At 42.5% G+C, this 22,870-nt stretch overlaps 1 protein-coding gene across 7 annotated transcripts; it reads left to right on the plus strand.

Annotated features, from left to right (window-relative positions):
- The first annotated feature begins 4,182 nt into the window (after positions 1–4,182).
- Positions 4,183–20,644, plus strand: ZNF234 (zinc finger protein 234). Of its 7 annotated transcripts, none has more exons than XM_030941590.1 (6): positions 4,199–4,688; positions 4,793–4,989; positions 7,166–7,256; positions 11,012–11,138; positions 12,980–13,072; positions 18,770–20,637. In XM_030941590.1, the coding sequence occupies exons 3-6, from the start codon at positions 7,242–7,244 to the stop codon at positions 20,635–20,637; spliced, it is 2,103 nt and encodes a 700-aa protein (XP_030797450.1). In that variant the 5' UTR covers positions 4,199–4,688; positions 4,793–4,989; positions 7,166–7,241. The 7 variants fall into 7 exon arrangements, with proteins under 7 accessions (XP_030797449.1, XP_030797454.1, XP_030797451.1 ...); XM_030941592.1 differs by having other exon boundaries at positions 4,946–4,989; XM_030941593.1 differs by having other exon boundaries at positions 4,946–4,989; positions 7,174–7,256.
- Positions 20,645–22,870: the final 2,226 nt, after the last annotated feature.

Consider the following 22,870-nt stretch of genomic DNA (forward strand, 5'->3'; position numbering starts at 1 on the left):
GGAACAATAGCATGACAGCAGTGGGGCCTCTAACAATCTGGAACCAGTTAGGACACAGAGCAGGATTGAGTGTCATTCTATTCATAGACACCGTGGTGATATTTTGAGTACATTAGGTTAAAAGGCTTTCTTCAGCAAAATGTCTACTAGAGATAGATTTGATTTTTATTCTTAATGTTCTAGACTGTATCTTTTCAGGATGCTAGGTACTTTATGAACATCCATGCTGTCTGAATTTGCATAGTGGGTTGGAGGTCCCTAAGACAATCTCTCCAGGTTCTATGATTTGCTAAGAGGACTCAGAATATAGTTGTACTCATGCTATATTATGGTGACAGGATACAAATAATCAGTAAAGGGAAAAGGTTCTTGGATAATATCTGGAGGGAATCAGATATAAATTTGTAAAGATCCTTTGTGCATGGAGTAACAGGTCGCAATTCTTCCAGTATTGTGATTGTACTTGTGAAATGTCTACAATGGAAGTTAATTATCAACCCATACCTAAGGTTCTTATTGGGACTAATCATGTAGGTACCATCCCTCTGGTACATATCAATATTCTAGATCCAAGAAGGGGAGCAAGTGTTCAGAATAACTTGAACCATGCCTACCAGTTATGGAATGGTGGCAACCCTCTCAAACTCCATGTATCCTAACACCAGCTAAAGGCCTGTCTTGTAAGCAGTCCTGTCTAGTATTTGCAGTCTCAGGCCTGTTATATTAACTTTTTGTGCACATAGTATTAGAAAACTATTGGCTGCAGTCTTCTTTTTGTTTTGTGTGTTTTGGTTTTTAACTGTCACCAGATACCAGAATAGCTCATCTCCACGGTAACAGAATACTCAGCAGGTTAAACAGAAAATACTTGCCTATTACAATTATTAAAAGTTTGGTAGGGTCCATATCTGCTCTCTGATGTGTCCTGCATCATCAACTTGGTTACAACATGGTGTTAACATGTGGGACTCATTGTGTTTCTGGTTAATATTTCTGTTTCTCCCAGGCCGGGCGCGGTGGCTCAAGCCTGTAATCCCAGCACTTTGGGAGGCCGAGACGGGCGGATCACGAGGTCAGGAGATCGAGACCATCCTGACTAACACAGTGAAACCCCGTCTCTACTAAAAATACAAAAAAAAAACTAGCCGGGCGAGGTGGCGGGCGCCTGTAGTCCCAGCTACTCGGGAGGCTGAGGCGGGAGAATGGCGCAAACCCGGGAGGCGGAGCTTGCAGTGAGCTGAGATCCGGCCACTGCACTCCAGTCCGGGCGACAGAGCGAGACTTCGCCTCAAAAAAAAAAAAAAAAAAAAAAAAAAAAAAAAAAAAAAAAAAATATTTCTGTTTCTCCCAACCACACTGAATATTAAATACCTAGTTCTATATCTAGTACCCTGAGCTTATGTGGGGCTAACTTACATAACAACAGTAGTAGATGTGAACTCACTAATATAATAAGAATTCAGAAATCCACACTGGTATAAACAAATAAATAATATAGATGGAAAACTTTTTCTTAGAGCATAATGCCAAGAAATAAACATAGAATGAGTTGGAGTATCTCAATTTTTCACCAGATAGTAGTAACTTGTTAGGGGAAAAATAATTTTAGAGTGCAGAATTCTAGAGAGAAACACCTTAATCAACTGTTCAAGTTTAGCAGCACCATTAATGGACAAAAACTAGTATCTGGTACATCCTGAGATCATGCACTAAGGAGAGGAATTGATCATAATCCAGAAAGACATAATCTTGAATGTTGGAGTCGCTGAAGATCAAAATGTTAAAAATATAACTCTGGAAAAATAATTTTAAATTAGTTAGAAGATATTGATTTACATTTCTTTCTTCCTTTTTTTTTTTTTTCTGAGACAGTCTTGCTCTGTCACTCAGCTGGAGTGCATTTCGCTTCCTTCCTTCCTCCCTTCCATTTATTATTATTATTTTTTCTGAGACAGCGTCTCGTTCTGCCACCCAGATTGGAGTGCAGAGGCGTGATCTCGGTCTTCCAAGTTCAAGTGATTCTTGTACCTCAGCCTCCTGAGTAGCTGGGATTACAGGCATGTACCACCATGCCATGCCCAGCTAATTTTTTGTATTTTTAGTAGAGACAGCATTTCACTATGTTGGCCAGGCTGGTCTCCAACTCCTGGCTTCAAGTAATCCAGTGGCCTTGGCCTTCCAAAGTACTGGGTTTACAAGCGTGAGCCACTGCGCCTGGCCAAGATAGAGCATCTCAATAAGTTTTGTCATTTGGAAGGGCAGACTAGAGCAACAATACAGCTGTAACTGGTATAGAAATAGCAGTCGGTCAATTTTCAAAGAAGGGGGATGTAACGGCATTGTGTGGTTAGCATAGTAACCTTGTTTTTATGTGTAAACAAAATTGTGAAAAGGTATTTTTTTAGTTTACAAAATGAATCTAGAACGTGAGCCTTCGTTTTTGAAAAAACAAAAACATAGATTGATGTGTATTAGTCCATTCTCGCATTGCTATAAAGAAATACCTGAGTCTGGGTAATTTATAAAGAGGTTTAATTGGCTAATGCAGGGTCCTGCAGGCTGTAGAGGAAGTATGGCAGCATCAGCTTAGCTTCTGGGGAGGCCTCTGGAAACTTACAATCATGCTGCAAGGCGACTAGGGAGCCAGCACTATACATGGCCACAGTAGGAGGAAAAGAGTGAGGAGTGAGGTGCTACACAATTTTGAACAACCAGATCTCATGAGAACTCTATCAGGAGAACAGCACTAGGGGGATGGTGCTAAACCATTAGAAACCTCCCCAATGATCCAATCACCTCCTACCAGGCCCCAACTCCAACACTGGGGATTACATTTCAACGTGAGATTTGGGTGGGGACACAGATCTAAACAATATGCATGGGCCAATGTATGTTTACGGGGAGAAAAAAACTGGTTATCTTTTTTTTTTCCCCCCCGAGATGGAGTCTTGCTCTGTCGCCCAGGCTGGAGTGCAGTGGCACGATCATCCGCTCACTGCAACCTCCGCCTCTCAGGTTCAAGCGATTCTCCTGTCTCAGTCTCCTGAGTAGCTGGGATTACAGGCACACGCCACCATGCCCGGCTAATTTTTGTATTCTTAGTAGAGATGGGTTTTCACTATATTCTCCTGGCTGTTCTCAAACTCTTGACATTGTGATCCGCCCGCCTCGGCCTCCCAAAGTGCTGGGATTACAGGTGTGAGTCACCGCACCCAGTCCCTGGTTATCTTGAAGAAGGATTTTAGATGGGTTGTTTTCTGATTTTGCCTTATTCTATTATTAATTTGTATTAACCAACATAAGCCAGATTCCAAATTGCTAACTATAATAACGATATTTTAACCAAAAAATATAAAGGGAGAAAATAAAATATTTTCCCTATGTATGAGATCCTCCTTAATGCTACTGCATTAAATAAATCATAGGCATTGGGTGTCTGACATCAATGCCAAGCGCTTCACCAGTTATACTTGCTTTGAAGTACTGGGCAATTAACGACCTTCTCTGAAATTTGGTGTTTTTATCTCTTCAGTAGACATAATACCACGAAAAGTGTAATGAAGGAAGATAGCTTTTCATGAGGACGATGCTTCCCCACTGGCCCTCTCAAATGATGATTGTTTTTCCTGCCAAACCAGTGGTACCACAGCGTCCGGAGTAGGGGCTGGCGTCTCTGTTCTTCATTGCCTCTCCCAAATCATTGTACTTTGCTCATTCTTTAAACTTTTAGTTTTAGCCTTATATTATCAGTTTATAGTAATCAATCATCAATCATCTACTGACCCCTAAAAAGTCACTCCTCGTTTATTCCTTGAAGATTGGATCTCCTCGCTTTCCAATAACGCTCCTGTAGTCCTGGGAGGAGTTTAGACTTCAGGAATTCCTGTCTGTTCAGTATTTTCGCTCAAGGACTCAGGGAGAGGGAAGGACGATCCTCAGGGTCACAGTCCACATTCCCTACCAGGCGCTTAGAGATATAGGATTCGTTCCCCATGGGCATTGCGGAAATCGTAGTCAAGGATCACCGCGGAGTCCCAACGCTTTCCCTGAAGGGTGAGAATCTGAACGTTTTTCCCTCAGCATTCTGAGCGCAGTCCAAACGCTCAGTGGAGTCGTGGTCATTTTGGCTCACGCGGGCGGGTCCGGGGGATTCTGGGAAATGTAGTCCCGACAATCAGTGGAGTCGCGGGCACTTCCGCTCCGGGGAAAGGGGAGCGGTTGGCGCGGCGCATTCCAGCGTAGTTTGTTCCAGTTCCGCGACTTGCGGGCCATTCCTACTGTCAGGGACTTAAGCTTGGGGCTCGCTGGGACCTGGTGGTCCGGTTATGGGAAAAGAAACCTCGTCGGAGAGCAAAGATTTGGAGGGGCGAGGGCGGCGGCTTTTGTTGTGTCAGCGGAGCCTTCTTGGGCTAGGGCTCTCCTCGCGTTTCGGGGCGGGAGGCGGGGGGCATTGGGACTTGGTTGGGTCGCGTCTCGCCTGGTTTCAGGGTTTCCGGGGCTCTGAGCTCGCCCAGTCCGCCTCCCTGCACTCCAGGCGCGTGGTCACTTTTTTACAGTGCAAGGTTGGCTTGTTAATCTCCCTGGGCCTCTCCTTGCTGTTCTTTAAAATGGGGACGTTAGGACCATCCTTGTAGAATCGTTTTGGTAACTGGAATAGGTTACACAACACAAACAGTCCCTGTCACTTGGTGAGTGGTGGTTTCTTGTTAATTTCCCACGAAACCTGTCAGGTCCCCGGGTGGGGTGAGAGCTCAGCTGCAACGGCCCCAGCCCTTGTCTCTGACCCCTGCAGGACGCTGGACGATCCCGGACGCCTTCTGACCTCTTTTTAGGAAGGCGAGGGTTGCGTCCACTTCCACGAAGGGAGGGGAGCATTTAACTTTTCTCGGGGAAAGCGACCCAGTCAGGGTGTTTCATAGCTTTTTCCTTCCCCCGCCTGAAAAAGGACTGCGCGGACTGACTTCTTGGCTACAGGAAGCAAAGCTCCACGTGAGTGTGACTTGTCATTTTTCTTTTACAGAGACTGTATCTTTGTAGCATGTGTAATAGGGTATGGGCATTTATAATAATTAAGCCTTAATTGCTAACTTCAATTCTAGGGGCTTTATACAGTTAGAACGTTTAAGTCGCACCGTGACTCTGTGGAGAGGTACTGGTCATCCAAGTAGTAAGAGGTGGAGCTGGGGTTGGAACCTAGGCACTCAGGGTCAGAGCCCCAGTTGATCATCTCTTGGATATATTCTCATTGAGGCAGAGGAACTAGCTGGACTCAGGTGGGGAAAGTAAGTTGAAACTTGATTAAAGGACCTTAAGAGCAAGGCTAATTGGCTTGGAGTTTTCTCAGTTTTTAAAAACTGTCAACTATTTTGTTTCATTTATTACAAATATTTCACATTCTAATAGAACCATATCACTGTGGAGCATTCAGAAATTACAGAAATATGAAGATACAAAAATTTTAATTACCTATGAAACCAGGATGTAAAGATAGTAATGGTTAAATTTCTAATACATTTGGTTTTAGTGGTTCTATGTTTATATTTATGTTTTTTGTTTTTTTTTTTTTTTTTTTTTGAGACGGAGTCTCGCTCTGTCACCCAGGCTGGAGTGCAGTTGCCGGACCTCAGCTCACTGCAAGCTCCGCCTCCTGGGTTTACGCCATTCTCCTGCCTCAGCCTCCGAAGTAGCTGGGATTACAGGCGCCCGCCACCTCGCCCGGCTAGTTTTTTGTATTTTTAGTAGAGACGGGGTTTCACCATGTTAGCCAGGATGGTCTCGATCTCCTGACCTCGTGATCCACCCGTCTCGGCCTCCCAAAGTGCTGGGATTACAGGCTTGAGCCACCGCGCCCGGCCTATATTTACTTATGTTTTACAACATTTTTATTGTACATTTCTCAGTGTTTTTCTACTTATCTGCTTATCTATGGAAATTTCCAAATACAGAGATAATAAACTAGCAACCTGCTGTAATTTATCATGCTCCTTCTTATTCTTCTCATTATTATTACTCCTGTGACTATTTCCTGATTTTAAAAAAACTTTAATACAGGAATTATACAATTTTAAGTCTATAGAAAAGTTGCAAAAATGGCATAAGAGGGCAGGGTATGGTGGGTCACGCCTGAATCCTGAGTTATGGAACCAAGGCACCAGGGTCAGAGCCCGAGTAATCCCAGCACTTTGGGAGGCCAAGGCCGGTGGATCACTTGAGGCCAGGAGTTCGAGACCCACCTGGCCAACATGGCAAAAACCCCTGTCTCTACTAAAGATACAAAAATTAGCTGCATGTGGTGGTGCACGCCTGCAGTCCCAGCTACTCTGGTGGCTGAGGCATGAGAATCACTTGAACCCAGGAGGAGGAGGTTGCAGTGAGCTGAGATTGCACCACTGCACTCCAGCCTGGGTAACAAGAGCAAAACTCCATCTCAAATAAATAAAATAAAATTAATTTTTATGGGTGGATATACTTGTTAGCGGGCATCATACTGTAAAGACCAGCATCCCCTGTTTGCTTATTCATTAATTCATTCAGAAGTAAATATTCTATCAATATGGACTCAGAACTCAGTCTTGTTAAATTAAATGACATGTAGATTAATAATTTTTTTCCAACTTTATTGAGGTGTATTTTACGTGTCAGAATTCACCCATTTCAAGTGTACAATTCAGTAATCTTCAGGAACTTTGCTGAGTGTAGTAATTGTCATCATAATTTAGTTTAGATCATTTTCATCCCCCAATTGGACTCCTCTTGCCCATTTACATTTAATCCCCCTTCTTACCCCAAATCCCCATCAACAAGTAACCTACTTTCTTTTTATATACATTTGTCTGTTCTGGACATTTCGTATACATGAAATCATACAATCTCTGGTTTTGTGTGCCTGGCTTCTTTCACTCAGCATAGTGTTTCCAAGGTTCATGCATGTTGTAGTGTGAGTCAGTACTTCATTCCTCTTAATTTCCAAATAAGATTCCATTGTATGGATATGCCAGGATTTGTCTATCCATTTTTCCATAGGAGGGCATTTTGGTTGTGTGCAGTTTGGGATTATTATGAATAATGCTGCTGTGAACATTCATGTGCTAATTCACAATATACTTCTGTGTTGGTGGGGACATCCCTGGCCACACTTTCATGTCTCTTTTTATATCTTCCATAGTGTTCCAGGCACGATTCTGCCTTCTCTCAAATGGCATAACTCAGGACTCTGCAAATTTCCAGAAACAGGAGGAAAAATGACCACATTCAAGGTGAATAAGGCTTGTCTCTCTTGCTGTTAAAATTCCATCTCACTATTCACATTGTCATGTCACCTGAGGAAGACTCAAGAACAGCGGGCATTTGAGGGCCTGTTTATGCTAAGTGCCTCCTTCTGCCTTTTGAGTTGACTTTGTTTTTAGATGTTGTTTATTTTATTATTTCAGTCGACCTTCTGTATCTGTGGGTTTCCCATCTGGGGGTTTTGCATCTTTGAATTTTGCATCTGTGGATTCAACCAACCACGGATTGAAACCTGAGTGTACGTAAGGCTGACCATATGTATTCTCCTTTTGTGGTGGATTGAGTCTGCGGATGTGGAACCCATGGATGTGGAGGGCTGACTGTAGTACAAACACTATTTTAGATAAGGGACTTGAGCATCCACAAATTATGGTATCCTCAGGGGTCCTTGAACCAATTCCCCAAGCGTATTGAGGGACAACTGTATTTATTTTATGGAGTAGAAAAATTAGTGGGAATGAGCAGTTCTCCTGCTTTACTTCTCTGCTTACATATTAGTTGTTTTTATTTTCTTATAGTCTTTTCCTAATGCGCATTCATAACTATATTGGTATTCATGATATATATCTCATTTTTAATTGTTATTTTTTCCTTAAGTACTAAATAGTGTTCATTTTTTGAGGTTATGTCATATTCCCATTTAATTAACGTGTCTTTTTATTTTTGACTACTTTCCACTCATGGACATTTAGGTGATTTAAGAATTTTATTGTTTTAAATAACACTGCAATGACAATTTTCCTACATAACCATTTCCTCAAAAATCAATTCTGAAAACTTTCTGCTGATTTTTTTTGTCACCGAAACCTCTGCCTCCTGGGTTCAAGCGATTCTCCTGCCCCAGCCTCCTGAGTAGCTGGGATTACAGGCATGTGCTACCATACCCAGCTAATTTTGTATTTTTACTAGAAACGGGGTTCCTCCATGTTAGTGAGGCTAGCCTCGAACTCCCACCCTCAGGTGATCCGCCCGCCTTGGCCTCCCAAAGTGCCGGGATTACAGGCATGAACCACCATGCCTGGCTGTAGATAGAATATTCTAACATGGCACAGCACAACAGGCTATAATGCTGCTTCACACAAATAATATTGTTGGAGTTTTCATATAGGAAGAGCTAGATTCTGTGTTCTCTATGCCTCAATCATACTTTGTATGTATTTTATTTACTAGTGTCTTACATGCCTTTATAAAGTAACCAGTTTGACCAAAGTAGTAGGTAATAACCTTCATTTAAAATGTCCAGTGATACTGAAGATGTGCCAGTCACTTGTGTTCTGTTACTGCATTTACTCAGAGCAGCAGAATGAGGAGGTTCCTGCTCTCTTCTTCCTCTTAAACAGGTGAAATATGAGAAACCTGCTCAGATTGGCATAGGAAGTCAGGGGTCAGAAACATTAGCCATTTCATTCAAGTGAAAGTGAGAGACAAAAAGAAACAAATATTTCTCAATTGAATGACCCGTGGTGTGGATGTCTAGAGTGCCCTGTTGGGTGATGACATCCACAGGTAGTGGGGGCCCTCTTGTCTTCCTAACGTGCTGGGACCTCAGATGCACTAAGATGCTCAGCACTCCGGGTACACAAGGACAGTGATTAGCACAGTGGTTGTATAAAATCTTTAAATTACTCTGTGACAAAAGATACCTTATAGAGTGTTACAAGAAAACGTAACAAGCTGGGGCAAAAATATTTACCACACAGGTGCCCAAAAAGATGAAATGTATAATAAACATTGGTATTAATTTATAATCAAGTAAGTAAGAATAATAAAAAGAATTGTTCTTCCTAATTAGATTATCAAAACTATTGGAAAATCTATGACCTGCTTTTGGTCATCATGTAGAGAAACAAGGTGCTTGTATTCTCTCTCTCTCTTTTTTTTTTTTGAGACAGAGTCTGACTCTGTCACCCAGGCTGGAGTGCAGTGGTGCGATCTCAGCCCACTGCAACCTCTGCCTCCTGGGTTCAAGTGATTCTTCTGCCTCAGCCTCCCGAGTAGCTGGGACTACAGGCATGCACTACCACGCCCGGCTAAGTTTTGTATTTTTGGTAGAGATGGGGTTTCACCATATTGGCCAGGCTGGTCTTGAACTCCTGACCTCGTGATCTACCCGCCTCGGACTCCCAAAGTGCTGGGATTACAGGTTTGAGCCACCGCACCCAGCCAACTGCTTGTATTCTCTTGAAAGATTAGGGAGGCAGGAAAAAAGGAAGAAAATCTGCCATTATATGATCATAATTTTTAATGTACTTATTTTTTGATGTTTTATTTTTTATTTGCAATTATTTAATTTAATTTATTTTTTTGGGACAGGGTCTTATTCTGCCCAGACTAGACTGCAGTGGTGTGATCATTGCTCACCACAATCGTGATTTCCTGGGCTCAAACAATTCTCTCACCTCAGCCTCCTGAGTACCTGGGACCACAGGCACATGCCGCCACATGCAGCTAATTTTTTGTATTTTTTGTAGAGACAGGGTCTCACCATGTTGCCCAGGTTGGTCTGGAACTCCTGGGCTCAAGCCATCCTCCTGATCTGACAGGCGCGGTGACTCATGCCTGTAATCCCAGAACTTTGGGAGGCCGAGGCAGGCGGATCACCTGAGGTCAGGAGTTCACGACCAGCCTGACCAACATGGTGAAATCCCATCTCTACTGAAAACACAAAATTAGCTGAGCCTGGTGGCACATGCTTATAATCTCAACTACTGGGAGGCTGAGGCAGGGGAATCACTTGAACCCAGGAGGCAGAGGTTGCAGTGAGCTGAGATTGTGCCATTGCACTCCAGCCTGGGCAACAAGAGCGAAGCTCCGTCTCAAAAAAAAAAAGAAAATAAGATCTACATGAAATGATGTTCTTTGCTGGGTTGGTTATAATGAGAACAATATTGAAAATTAAATATTCATTATTTAGAACAGGTAGATGCAGATCATCAGTTCCCTTGAACAATATGCAGTCATGAAATTAGGTGAAATACATGATGACAATAATAATAAATAATAGCTAATGTTTCTTAGGCACTTAGTCTGTGCCATACACTATTCCAAATGCTATTTGTGGTCTCTTGTTCAACGTTTAAAAGAACTCTGTCATATAAGAACTATCATACCGAGATGAAACTAGGTGAACTTATCCAAGGTCTCACAACTTTGAAGGGTACCCTTGTGTGCACTGAGGCATGATGGCTCCAGATCATGACACTGAATGCTGCAGGTAATGATGGTGCTGTGTGCCCTGGGTGTACAGAAGGAAAACTACACAGCAGTTTCAGATACGTTACCAAAAGCTTGTTAGTTTGGCAGACTTTAATGAAAAGGGATAGCATCCAGGGTTCCCATGTGAGAGAGGAGGAAGGTGGGTGTTATCATGTATGTTGGTTTTGACTTGCTAAATGTTTCTGGGGCGATTGGTAATGTTTACCAAAAGGTGAAACCTGTATGGCTCAGGATGCATCATTTAGAGTTCTAGATGGTTACTTACAAATCGACTCAGTGAAACCACAAAGGAAATGTCGAAGGCTATTGTAACTGATGTACTTTTACTGACACTAAGGAAAATCAAAGTGTGGCATTGGTAAGATGGAAGGAGAAGGGCTGAGAAATCTACACATTAAGTCTCTGAAAATCTGGACCAGCTTCCCCCACATACTCTCCACTTTCTCAGTGCTGTTTCTTTTCAAGAGGTTGTTAATAAGGCTGAAGTGAGGTGTGTTTAATGTTATAGGAGGGACTGACCTTCAAGGATGTGGCAGTGGTCTTCACTGAGGAGGAGCTGGGGCTGCTGGACCCTGTCCAGAGGAATCTGTACCGAGATGTTATGCTGGAGAACTTCAGGAACCTGCTGTCAGTGGGTGAGGACATGAGCCTTCTGACACTCAATGTCAGTCTCCTGGAGTGATTTTGTGTCTTTAGGGGTTCAGCACTTTGGAGGTCTTCAATTAGTTGCCTACATTTGTGGACCTGACTTTCCTGTCAGTAGTTTTAGTGAAATAAAATGAGATAGAAAATATTAGAGTTCGTTAAAATAAGTGGAATACATAGCAAATAAAACTGGTAAATCGCATGAGTGGTGTGAGAACCTGTGAGAGGAGATTTAATGAAAATAGGTGGGGGCCAAGCACAGTGGCTCACGCCTGTAATCCCAGCACTTTGGTAGGCTGAGGTGGGTGGATCACCTGAGGTCAGGAATTCGAGACCAGCCTGGCCAACAGGATGAAACTCCATCTCTACCAAAAAATACAAAAATACAAAAATTAACCACGTGTGGTGGTGCATGCGTCTTATCCCACCTACTTAGGAGGCTGAGGCATGAGAATCGCTTGAACCCAGGAGGCAGAGGTTGTAGTGAGCCTAGATCATGCCACTGCACTCCAGCCTGGGTGACAGAGTGAGACTGTCTCAAAAGAAAAAAAAAAAAAAAAAAGATACTGGTTAGAAATGTAAGCTTGGTAATGCACTAAGATGTAAGTTTTTCTGTTGTTTGAGATAACACCCAGAGTTTTTTGTTTTATTTTTAAGATTAATGAGTGCAGACAGAAAGGTGAGGTTGGAGTGAAAGTTTAATAAGCAAAAGAAGAAAGCTTTTTGCCAGCAGAGAGGGGGACCCAAACAGGGTTCCCCCTATGAGGCAGGGGTGTGGGGTTTTTATGGACCGTGAAGGGGAAAGAATGTGCTGTTTGTGGGCTATTTTGGAGAAAGTGTGACTTAGCTTGGCCCCGGGACCTTGACCTGGAATCAATCAGGTTGAAGTGAAGATTTATAGAGGCCGGACTTACAGTTTGAACAAAAGAAAGTAGAGTGCCCACTGGAACCCACTAGAGCGCACTGTACCCATGCCCACAAAAGGAGAAGAAACTTTTTCCTGGGAGCTTGCTGACTACAAAGGACAAAAGCATTCTTATGCCAGGCCTTGCTCCTTTATCTGAGTGAGCTGGAGGTTTGTACAAGTTTTTATCCAAATGGGCTGGAGGTTTTTCTTTTTTTCTTTTTTTTTCTGAGACGGAGTCTCGCTCTATCGCCCAGGCTGGAGTGCAGTGGCCAGATCTCAGCTCACTGCAAGCTCCGCCTCCCGGGTTCGCGCCATTCTCCTGCCTCAGCCTCCCGAGTAGCTGGGACTACAGGCGCCCGCCACCTCGCCCGGCTAATTTTTTGTATTTTTTTTTTTTTAGTAGAGACGGGGTTTCACCGTGTTAGCCAGGATGGTCTCGATCTCCTGACCTCATGATCCGCCCGTCTCGGCCTCCCAAAGTGCTGGGATTACAGGCTTGAGCCACCGCGCCCGGCCTGGAGGTTTTTCTATCTGTGCAGCCGTGGGCATGTCTCTAGGCACAACACCCTGTGCTAGTTCCCTTATTGGTGCCTGCAGCTTAAATTTTTTTTCCAGGCTGCTTTTTATGTTTTATAAAAATAAGGCACTAACCCATGGGTCAGGAGCTCTCCAAAGACCCTTCTGTTGCTGTCTACCTAAGGCAAGTGAACTAACTCCTTTCAGAAATAGGTTTTTATAGCACATATTTATGTGTATGTTTCTGGATCTTGAAATACTGATATTACTTCATTAGGTTTTTCTGAAAGTGTTTGAAAACCCTTCTTTTGATTGATTGATCGGTATACAGTAGTAATTCAAATTGCCAGTAAGTTCAGTTGTACCCTTAGTGTGTTTGTTTTAAATATGTGACTTTGCATGTTCTAGGGCATCACCCCTTCAAACATGATGTATTCCCTTTAGAAAAGGGAAAAAAGCTTGATATGATGAAGACAGCAACTCAAAGAAAAGGGAAATCAGGTAAGAACCAAGTAGCTGAGAGTCCTTGTACGTGATTGTCCATCTGTTGTACTTCTGTCCCCTGCTGTTGCTGCCATCTGGTCCAAATTGCCAAACCTCTGTCCTGGATGATTGCAGCAGCCTTCGTACTGGGCGCACTGCTTCTGCCCTTAATAGTATAAAGTATGTTCTCCTACAGGCTGTTCTCCATGTCGCAGCTAAAGTGATCCTTTGGAAATGTAAGATTGCCATTCTTCTGCTTAAGACCTTGTACAGGGCTGGGCATGGTGGCTCACGCCTGTAATCCCAGCACTTTGGGGGGCCAAGGCAGGAGGATCACCTGAAGTCAGGGGTTTGAGACCAGCCTGGCCAACATGGCAAAACCTCGTCTCTACTAAAAATACAAAAATTAGCCAAGCGTGGGGGCGAGCGCCTGTAGTCCCAGCTACTTGGGCAGCTTAGGCAGGAGAATCGCTGGAACCCAAGAGGCAGAGGTTGCAGTGAGCCAAGATCACACCACTACACTCCAGCCTGGGCAATAGAGCGACACTCCATCTAAAAAAAAAATAAAGACTCTGAATGGCTTCTTATTTTTCTTAAAGTTGAAGCCTCTTAAAGGAGCTTATAGAGTCCTACGTGGTCTGCTGTTCATCCTCCTCTGCCTCACTGACTACATCTCCTGTATTCTATCTCTTGCTCCATCTTTTCCAGCCACATCATCCTCCCTGCTGTTTCCCAGACCTGCTAGGGATACTGCTCACTCTGTCGCCCAGGCTGGAGTGCAGCGGTGCAATCTCAGCTCACTGCAACCTCTGCCTCCCAGGTTCAAGCGATTCTCCTGCCTCAGCCTCCCAGGTAGCTGGGATTACAGATGCTTGTAACCACGTCCAGCTGATTTTTGTATTTTTTGTAGAGACGGGGTTTCACCGTGTTGGCCAGGCTGGTCTCCTGAACTCAAATGATCCGCCTGCCTCAGCCTCCCAAAGTGCTGGGATTACAGGCATGAGCCACCGTGCCCAACCTGGACACTGTATTCTTACTGCTGCCATAACATATTACCCCAAACTGAGTGGATTAAATGATAAAAATGTATTGTCTTTCAGTGCTTTGTTTGAAGTCCAACATGGGTCTCACTAGGCTGAAATCAAGCTGTCAGCAGATCCGTTTCTTCCCGAAGGCTCTAGGGAGGGAGAATCTGTATCCTTACCTTGTCGGTGTGTAGGGGCTGCCAAAAAATTTCATAGCTTGTGACCCTCTTCACAGCCAGCAACATTGCTTCTCTGATCATTCTTCCATAGTCACATTTCCCTTTTATTCTCTCTTTATCCTTTTTTCACTGTATAAGGACCCTCTAATTGCATTGGGCCCACTTGGATAATAGAGAATTGCCTTCTATTTTTAGTTCAGCTGATTTGCAACCTTAATTCCCTCTGCAACCTTAATTACCCTTTGTCATAACCTGACATATTCTTAGGATGAGAATTAGAACGTGAATTCTTTGGGGGATGATTATTCTGCCAACTACAGATACTTCTGCCTCAAAGCCCTTATTTGCCCTTGTCTTTGCCTGGAAAAACTCACCTACAATCCTCTCAGCCCCTCTCTTACTTCATCCTGGTCTCTGCTGTTTTAATTTCACAGTGGAGGCCTTTTCTGACGACCTTACTGGAAATGCCATCCTTTACTCTCTGCCCTGCCTTCTCTTGTGTCTCATAGACTTTGGTTTACTTGCTTGTCCCCTCTTTCTCCCCACTGGAATATCCTTTCCAAGAGTGGAGGAATTTTTTTGTTTGTTTATTACTCTATCATCGGTGCCTAAATAGTTCTGTTACATGGCAGATATCTGTTAATATAAATATTTGTTGGTGTAATGAAAGTGTTACGGATGGATGTGACCTCACTCTAGGGGTCTTGCAGCTAGGACAGGTCATACACAAACTAGAGTGAATGAAGGGGGTTGCAGAACATTGTTTTCTGATGGCTGCACATCCAGTTTCTTCTGCCTTAGGTGGCCTTCACATGAATGTTTGTGTGTGCACTTGAACCTCATCCCATGAAAACTTACAAGCATCGTGTTTGTGACCACACTGAGTAACAAGCCTTCCCAGTGGCTTTCCTGGAGGCTTCCATAGTATGGAACACATTCATTTCTGGGAAGGAATAATCTTCGAATGAAGATTCTGATGTCTACTTCTGAGAGCGCTTACCACACACAAAAAAAACTATTTCCTAAGGTGTCAGATAGTAACTAGGTTGCAAACTGCTTTCCTTTCAACAGACTGCCCATCTGAACCTCATTTGCTTGTTCCAAAGTGCCCATCCACATCTCTGCCTCCAGGTTTCACCTCCCCTATGCCAGAGGTGGAAGATTTGAGTGGCAAAAGTGACACAGTTGAATGTTGCCTAACTCTGTGGTTCAAAAATATGCTGTGCTTTTATTTTCTACAAATGTAGTAGCCACTAAGCATATGTTAAAGAATACAGATGTCATACAATTTTTCCTTTATTTTTATAAAGACCTGGCTTTTATTTTCAACTAGTTGACGTTATAACCTGGGAAAAATGAAGAAACCTCTTGTTCAAAATTGTCACATTATCAGAGAGACTTGTCCCCTTCCAAAAACTATTTTTAAGGGTCAGTTTGTTAAATATAATCATATATTCATCATATATATATACACACACACACACACGTATGTGTATATATATATATATATTTATATACTATACCAAGAGTTACATACTCTCCTATGAATATTTTTCTAAGGTGTCACGGTTGGAAATTATCTTTCCATTTGAAGCAGTTTGTTTAATTAAGGACCAGGTAATTTCTAGAACCAAAGTTTTTGAGCTCTTTTGAGCATGAACCATAGCAAGAAATGCATCTTTCATGGACCCTAGAGAAATGAAACAAACATTTCATGTCTGTATAGATTGACATTATAGCTTTAGTAAGCATTATACATAAGGACCCCTTTCCTGTTGGTGTTAATACTCTGATAGTTTCTATCCTGGTTCTTTTTTTCTGATTGCTTATTACAAGCTCTTAAATTTATTTCACAGCTCACTAAAGGGCTACAGTTTTTGATTTGAAAAACTGTTGTGAAAGGCCCAACTTACCTATATTGAGAGCTCCAGAAGGAACCAGTGTATAGGGCTTCCTGCTTTCTTTTCATCCCAAGTGATTCTTGCCACCTTCAAATTTTCTTATTAGCCTCACCCTGAATGTGCCTGTCTCTTGTACAGCTTTTCAGTTTCTCTGAAAAAGTATAATTTTCTGTTCTTTTCCTATTTCAAATAACTTACTTGGAAAAGATGTCTAAATTCTGACCAAAAAAAAGTCAAGCTGGGGTTCATTTATTCATTTGACATGCATTTATTGAGCATTCACTGTGACAAGCACAGTTCTGGACAATGGTTATAAAGTAGGAAAGTGTAAAATGAGTATTATGTCAAAATTAGAAAATGCTTCCCTCATTGCTGCTGCATTGTGGTGGGAAGGACATACATTAAGCAACCAGTAACTTAGTGTGTCCAGTGGTTAAAAGTGCTGTGAAGAACAAAGACACATTCAAGTTGCCAGAGGTGAATAGGGTGAAGACAGGATTCATTATTTTTCGATGGGTAATAGAGCAAGCCTCATTGAGCAGAGACCCACAAGATGTGAGGAACCGTCCATCTCGCTCTCTGGGAAGAGTTCCTGCCTGAATATAACTCCTGCTGTGGGGGCGGCTTTCAAAGTTTGCACTGTGACATCATCTTTTTCTTTTCCCTGTCTCCGTATCAGTTGTGAAATATTGGAGTCTACTTCTTTTTCATTTTTTTATTTTTCTGGAGGTCTGAATTACTGCCAGATTTTAGAATAATATATGTTATCAGTTCAACTTTCTTTCCCTTTTGTCCTCATGTAGGAAACTTGCTGACGGAAGCTAAAGTTTCACCATCTGCTTACCTGCTTATATTTTAGTCAGTATGTGGTTAGATACTTGCTCCCAGCCTGCAAGTCATGTTAACCATTCCAGTCACCTGGACATTGAAGTAACTTTCCAATAAAATGACCCAAGGCAGAGTTATATAGACTCCATTTAACAAATGTCTACTGATACAGTAGACTTTTTTTTTTTTTTTTTGAGACAAAGTCTCCCTCTGTCACTCAGGCTGAAGTGCAGTGATAAAATGATGGCTCACTGCAGCTTCTAACTTCTGAGTTCAAGTGATCCTCCATCTCAGCCTCCCAAATAGTGGGAACTAAGGGTGTGTGCCACCACATCTGGCCAATTTTTTAAAAAGTTTTTTTGTAGAGACAGAGTCTTGCTGTGTTGCCCAGGCTGGTTTTGAACTCCTGGGCTCAAGTGATCCTCCAGCTTCAGCCTCCCAAAGTGCTTGCATTACAGGTGTGAGCCACTGCACCCTGCCAAGAGGCAGCTTTTAAATGACTATTCCTGCAGGGAGGGGAGTAAGTTTTTCCCCTGTAAAAATTTTCTTAGAGGTACTGCTTTCCACTAAACTTTTGTGGAAAAGTTCATTTAAAAAATTATTTCCAAATATTTATATGTCTTTGTACAAGATTAAACATTTTGGAATATTATTAAGGATAAACCTTTCAGAAGACACATTTTAAATCTAAGTTATATTAGAAGTGGTCAAGAGTTTATAATAGCTGCCAACTCATTTAATGTCTGTCAACACAGAAAAATAAGATTAAGTGTATGTGTTATGCAGAATATTCAAGAATATGGTTGATCCTTGAACAACATGGGGGTTAGGGACACCAACTCCCCTCAGTAAAAAATCCATGTATAACTTTTGACTCCCCCCTAAAACTTTACTCATAGCCTACTCATAGACTGAAAGACCTACTGATAACATAGGCAATTAACACATATTTTGTATGTTATAATGTATTATATACTGTATTCTTACCATAAAGGAAGAATTCTTTATTCTTAGAATAAAGAGAAGAGAAAATGTTATTAAGAACATTATAAGGAGGAAGAGGAGGGGTTGATCTTGCTGTCTTAGGGATGGCAGAGACGGAAGAAAATCCATGTATAAGTGAACACATGCAATTCAAACCTGTGTTGTTCAAGGTTCAACTGTATTTTGAACATGTAAATATAAATATTTCAGGTTATGTAATAATTTGAATATGTAACATGAACCTAAACTGCAGAGTATTTGATTATTTTCTTACTTTCCCTTGAAGTTCTTGTTGATTCATATTATCTACATTTTTTTAACTTTTAATATTTTTAATAGAGATACATTCTTGCTTTGTCTCAAACCCCTGGCCTCAAACTATCCTTCTGCCCCAGCCTCCCAGAATGCTGGGATATACAGGCATTACCATGCCTGGCCTATGCTTTTTATATTTATATAATTTACTATTTATTATTCTACACTGACTTTAAAATTGGATGGAAATGGCAGTACTTTAACAATTTGTATCATGTTAAATTTTAAAATTAACTCTGACTTCTACCTTGTGTCTCACGTAGGAGACTTGGTATGGTCTAATGCCTGGTAGATAGCAGCCAATTGGACCACCTCTTGATTTATCTAGGCATGGAAATCAGAGATCATGATACACAGTGGAAAAAACCATTACACAAACTGGACCTTCTCTGCATTTGTTAAAATCCCATGCTCTCGCTTAAGTATGACATCTCGAAAACTTTTAACAGAGCTTCCACATCTCTAAATTCTCTGTCCTTACAGCAGACAAGATCCAAAGTGAGATGGAGACTGTTCCAGAAGCAGGACAACATGAAGAGCTTTCCTGGGGGCAAATCTGGAAACAGATTGCACGTGATTTAATCAAGTATGAAGACTCTATGATAAATGTTTCTCGGTTCTCCAAACAAGGTGATTTGTCCTGCCAGGTTAGGGCAGGACTATATACAACTCACACGGGACAGAACCTTTACCAATGTGATAAGTACAAAAAATCCTTCGCTGATGTCTGCAACTTTGATCTTCATCAACAATTACACTCAGGAGAGAAATCTCATACATGTGATGAGTGTGGAAAAAGCTTCTGTTACATCTCAGCCCTTCATATTCATCAGAGAGTCCACATGGGAGAGAAACGCTATAAGTGTGACGTGTGTGGTAAGGAATTCAGTCAGAGCTCACATCTGCAAACTCATCAGAGAGTCCACACTGTAGAGAAACCATTCAAATGTGTGGAATGTGGGAAAGGCTTCAGTCGTAGATCAACACTTACTGTGCATTGCAAATTACACTCAGGAGAGAAACCTTACAATTGTGAGGAATGTGGGAGGGCCTTCATACATGCTTCCCATCTTCAGGAACATCAGAGAATCCATACTGGGGAGAAACCATTCAAATGTGATACATGTGGTAAGAACTTCCGTCGTAGATCAGCACTTAATAATCATTGCATGGTCCACACAGGAGAGAAACCATACAAATGTGAGGACTGTGGTAAGTGTTTCACTTGTAGCTCAAACCTTCGTATCCATCAAAGGGTCCACACAGGAGAAAAGCCTTACAAATGTGAAGAATGTGGTAAGTGCTTTATTCAGCCATCACAATTTCAGGCCCACCAGAGAATCCACACTGGAGAGAAACCATATGTATGTAAAGTGTGTGGTAAGGGTTTCATTTACAGTTCAAGTTTTCAGGCCCATCAGGGAGTCCACACTGGAGAGAAGCCATACAAATGCAATGAATGTGGGAAGAGCTTCAGAATGAAAATTCATTATCAAGTGCATCTGGTAGTCCACACAGGGGAGAAACCCTATAAATGTGAAGTATGTGGGAAAGCCTTCCGTCAGAGTTCATATCTTAAAATCCATCTGAAAGCACATAGTGTACAGAAACCTTATAAGTGTGAGGAGTGTGGGCAGGGCTTCAATCAGAGCTCACGACTTCAGATTCACCAGCTGATCCATACCGGCGAGAAACCATACAAATGTGAAGAGTGTGGAAAGGGATTTAGTCGTAGAGCAGATCTTAAAATTCATTGTAGGATCCACACAGGAGAGAAACCATATAATTGTGAGGAGTGTGGGAAGGTCTTCAGTCAGGCCTCGCATCTTCTAACCCATCAGAGAGTTCACAGTGGGGAAAAACCATTTAAATGTGAAGAGTGTGGGAAGAGCTTCAGTCGGAGTGCACACCTTCAAGCCCATCAAAAAGTCCACACTGGAGAAAAGCCATACAAATGTGGGGAGTGTGGAAAGGGCTTCAAGTGGAGCTTGAACCTTGACATGCATCAGAGGGTACACACAGGAGAAAAACCCTATACATGTGGGGAGTGTGGTAAGCACTTCAGTCAGGCATCAAGTCTTCAACTTCATCAGAGTGTCCACACAGGAGAGAAGCCATACAAATGTGATGTGTGTGGTAAAGTCTTCAGTCGGTCTTCACAACTAAAGTATCATAAGCGAGTTCACACTGGGGAGAAACCTTACAAATGTGAGATATGTGGTAAGAGGTTCAGCTGGCGATCAAATCTTGTAAGTCATCACAAAATTCATGCTGCTGGTACATTGTATGAAAATGATGAGAATAATAAGAACATCAGAGAGTTGTCAGAGGAAGGAATCTCTACAAGGTGATTAAAAACAAACAAAAAACTCATGTACAACCTGAATGTCTGTAATCAGATTTCATAGGAGAGAAAATTTTTTTTTTTTTTTTTTTTTTTTTTGAGACAGAGTCTTGCTCTGTCGCCCAGGCTGGAGTGCAGTGGCCGGATCTCAGCTCACTGCAAGCTCCGCCTCCCGGGTTCACGCCATTCTCCTGCCTCAGCCTCCCGAGTAGCTGGGACTACAGGCGCCCGCCAGGTCGCCTGGCTAGTTTTTTGTATTTTTAGTAGAGACGGGGTTTCACCATGTTAGCCAGGATGGTCTTGATCTCCTGACCTCGTGATCCGCCCGTCTCGGCCTCCCAAAGTGCTGGGATTACAGGCTTGAGCCACCGCGCCCGGCCGAAAAAATTTTCTTTATCAACCTCCTTGAATTTATTTGATTTGTAATGCTTCACATTTCCACCTAGACTTTTTTTTTTTTTTTGAAACGGTCTCGCTTTGTTGCCCATACAGGATGCAGTGATGCGATCTCAGCTCACTGCAACCTCCACCTCCTGGGTTCAAGCAATTCTCCTGCCTAAGCCTTCCTGGGTGGTTGGGATTACAGGCGCGCACCACCACACCTGGCAACTTTTTGTATTTTTAGTAGAGATGGGGTTTCACCATACTGACCAGGCTGGTCTCGAACTCCTGACCTCATGTGATCCACCCACCTCGGCCTCCCAAAGTGCTATGATTACAGGCGTGAGCCACTGCCCCTGGCCTCCATCTAGATTTTGAAATGATTGCCTTCTAATTACAATAGCATTCTCTTATTTAAAATATTTGTTTTATTTAAGTCAGTGTTTAAGCAGTAGGTCAACATATCCCAGTGGTCCAGTGACCACACAGCTGAGAACCCTTGTTAAGTGGTACAGTAAAGAATTCTGAAAGAATTCTGTCAATACTTTGACTTATGACATGTCACCTAGGAAATAGGACTTAGAAAATGAGTTTGACCTGGGCTTTAAAAAAGTATACTGATGAAGGTGCCAGAATTGATGTCCATTAGACTGTAAGCTTCATGGGGTCAGGAAGTTTGCTGCTGAATCTATACAACGTTAACATTGACTAGTGCTTGTAGGTGTGCTCAATACTTATGTGTTAGCTGAATCAAAAGGAGTAAATGTGCAATATTTGAACACTGCATCCAAAGGAAGAAACCTGCAAAATAAAATTATTTGGGGAAATGAACATTGTTGAAATGCAGAAAACCACTGGATACTATAGCCTACAATATTAATAAGGTATTACCCTTTTGTTGACACCTGTCCTCTCTCTAGTCTCTCCTCTCAAATTTGGTTCTTATTGTTTGAGAGCCTGTCTAGTTTCCCAAGGGTTGTATAAAACATAAGTTGAATTACCTTTATTTTTAATTTTATTTTTGAGACCAGACCTCGCTCTGTCTCTGAGGCTGGAGTGCAGTGGCATAATCATGGCTCACTGCAGCCTCGTCCTCCTAGGCTCAATCCATCCACCCTCTGAGTAGCTGGAACCACAAGCACATGCCACCACGCGCAGCTAATTTTTGTATATTTGGTAGAGAAAGGGTTTCCCCATGTTGCCCAGGCTGGTCTTGAACTCCTGAGCTCAAGCAATCCACCCTCCTTGGCCTCCCAAAGGGTTAGAATTACAGGCGTGAGCCACCACACCTGACCAAGTTGAAGTATCTTGTGATTTTTCTGACAGTGCAGACAAAAAAATTTAACCTGACAACAAGAGATTACTGAATATTACACAATTTTTTAATCCATTAATGTTAAGGCAGGAGTGTAACACTTTTAAAGTGTCAGAAGTAGTTGCCAATGCCAAATTTTTACCAACCCCCTTGAATTTATTTGATTTCTAACTTTCCACATTTCCATCCAGACTTTGAAATGATTGCCTTCTAATAACTGTAACATTCTCATTAAAACTTCTGGCTGGGCATGGTGGCTCATGCCTGTAACCCCAGCACTTTGGGAGGCCAAGGCGGGTGGATCACCTGAGGTCAGGACTTCGAGACCAGCCTGACCAACATGGTGAAACCCCGTCTCTACTACATACAAAAAATTAACTGGGCATGGTGGCAGACGCCTATTGAGTCTCCCTCTGTTGCCCAGGCTGGAGTGCAGTGGCGCGATCTTGGCTCACAGCTACTCGGGAGGCTGAGGCAGGAGAATTGCTTGAATCTGGGAGGCGGAGGTTGCAGTGAGCTGAGACCGCACCATTGCACTCCAGCC

Source organism: Rhinopithecus roxellana, chromosome 12 (assembly GCF_007565055.1).
Source record: "Rhinopithecus roxellana isolate Shanxi Qingling chromosome 12, ASM756505v1, whole genome shotgun sequence".
In the NCBI taxonomy this organism is placed as follows: Eukaryota; Metazoa; Chordata; class Mammalia; order Primates; family Cercopithecidae; genus Rhinopithecus; species Rhinopithecus roxellana.

Bases quoted from the DNA above. Each gene is read 5' to 3' on its own strand.
- ZNF234 (XM_030941589.1), top strand. The intron at 11,139-12,979 runs GTGAGGACATGA...TGCATGTTCTAG, and splicing joins CAGGAACCTGCTGTCAGTGG to GGCATCACCCCTTCAAACAT. The intron at 13,073-18,769 runs GTAAGAACCAAG...CTGTCCTTACAG, and splicing joins TCAAAGAAAAGGGAAATCAG to CAGACAAGATCCAAAGTGAG.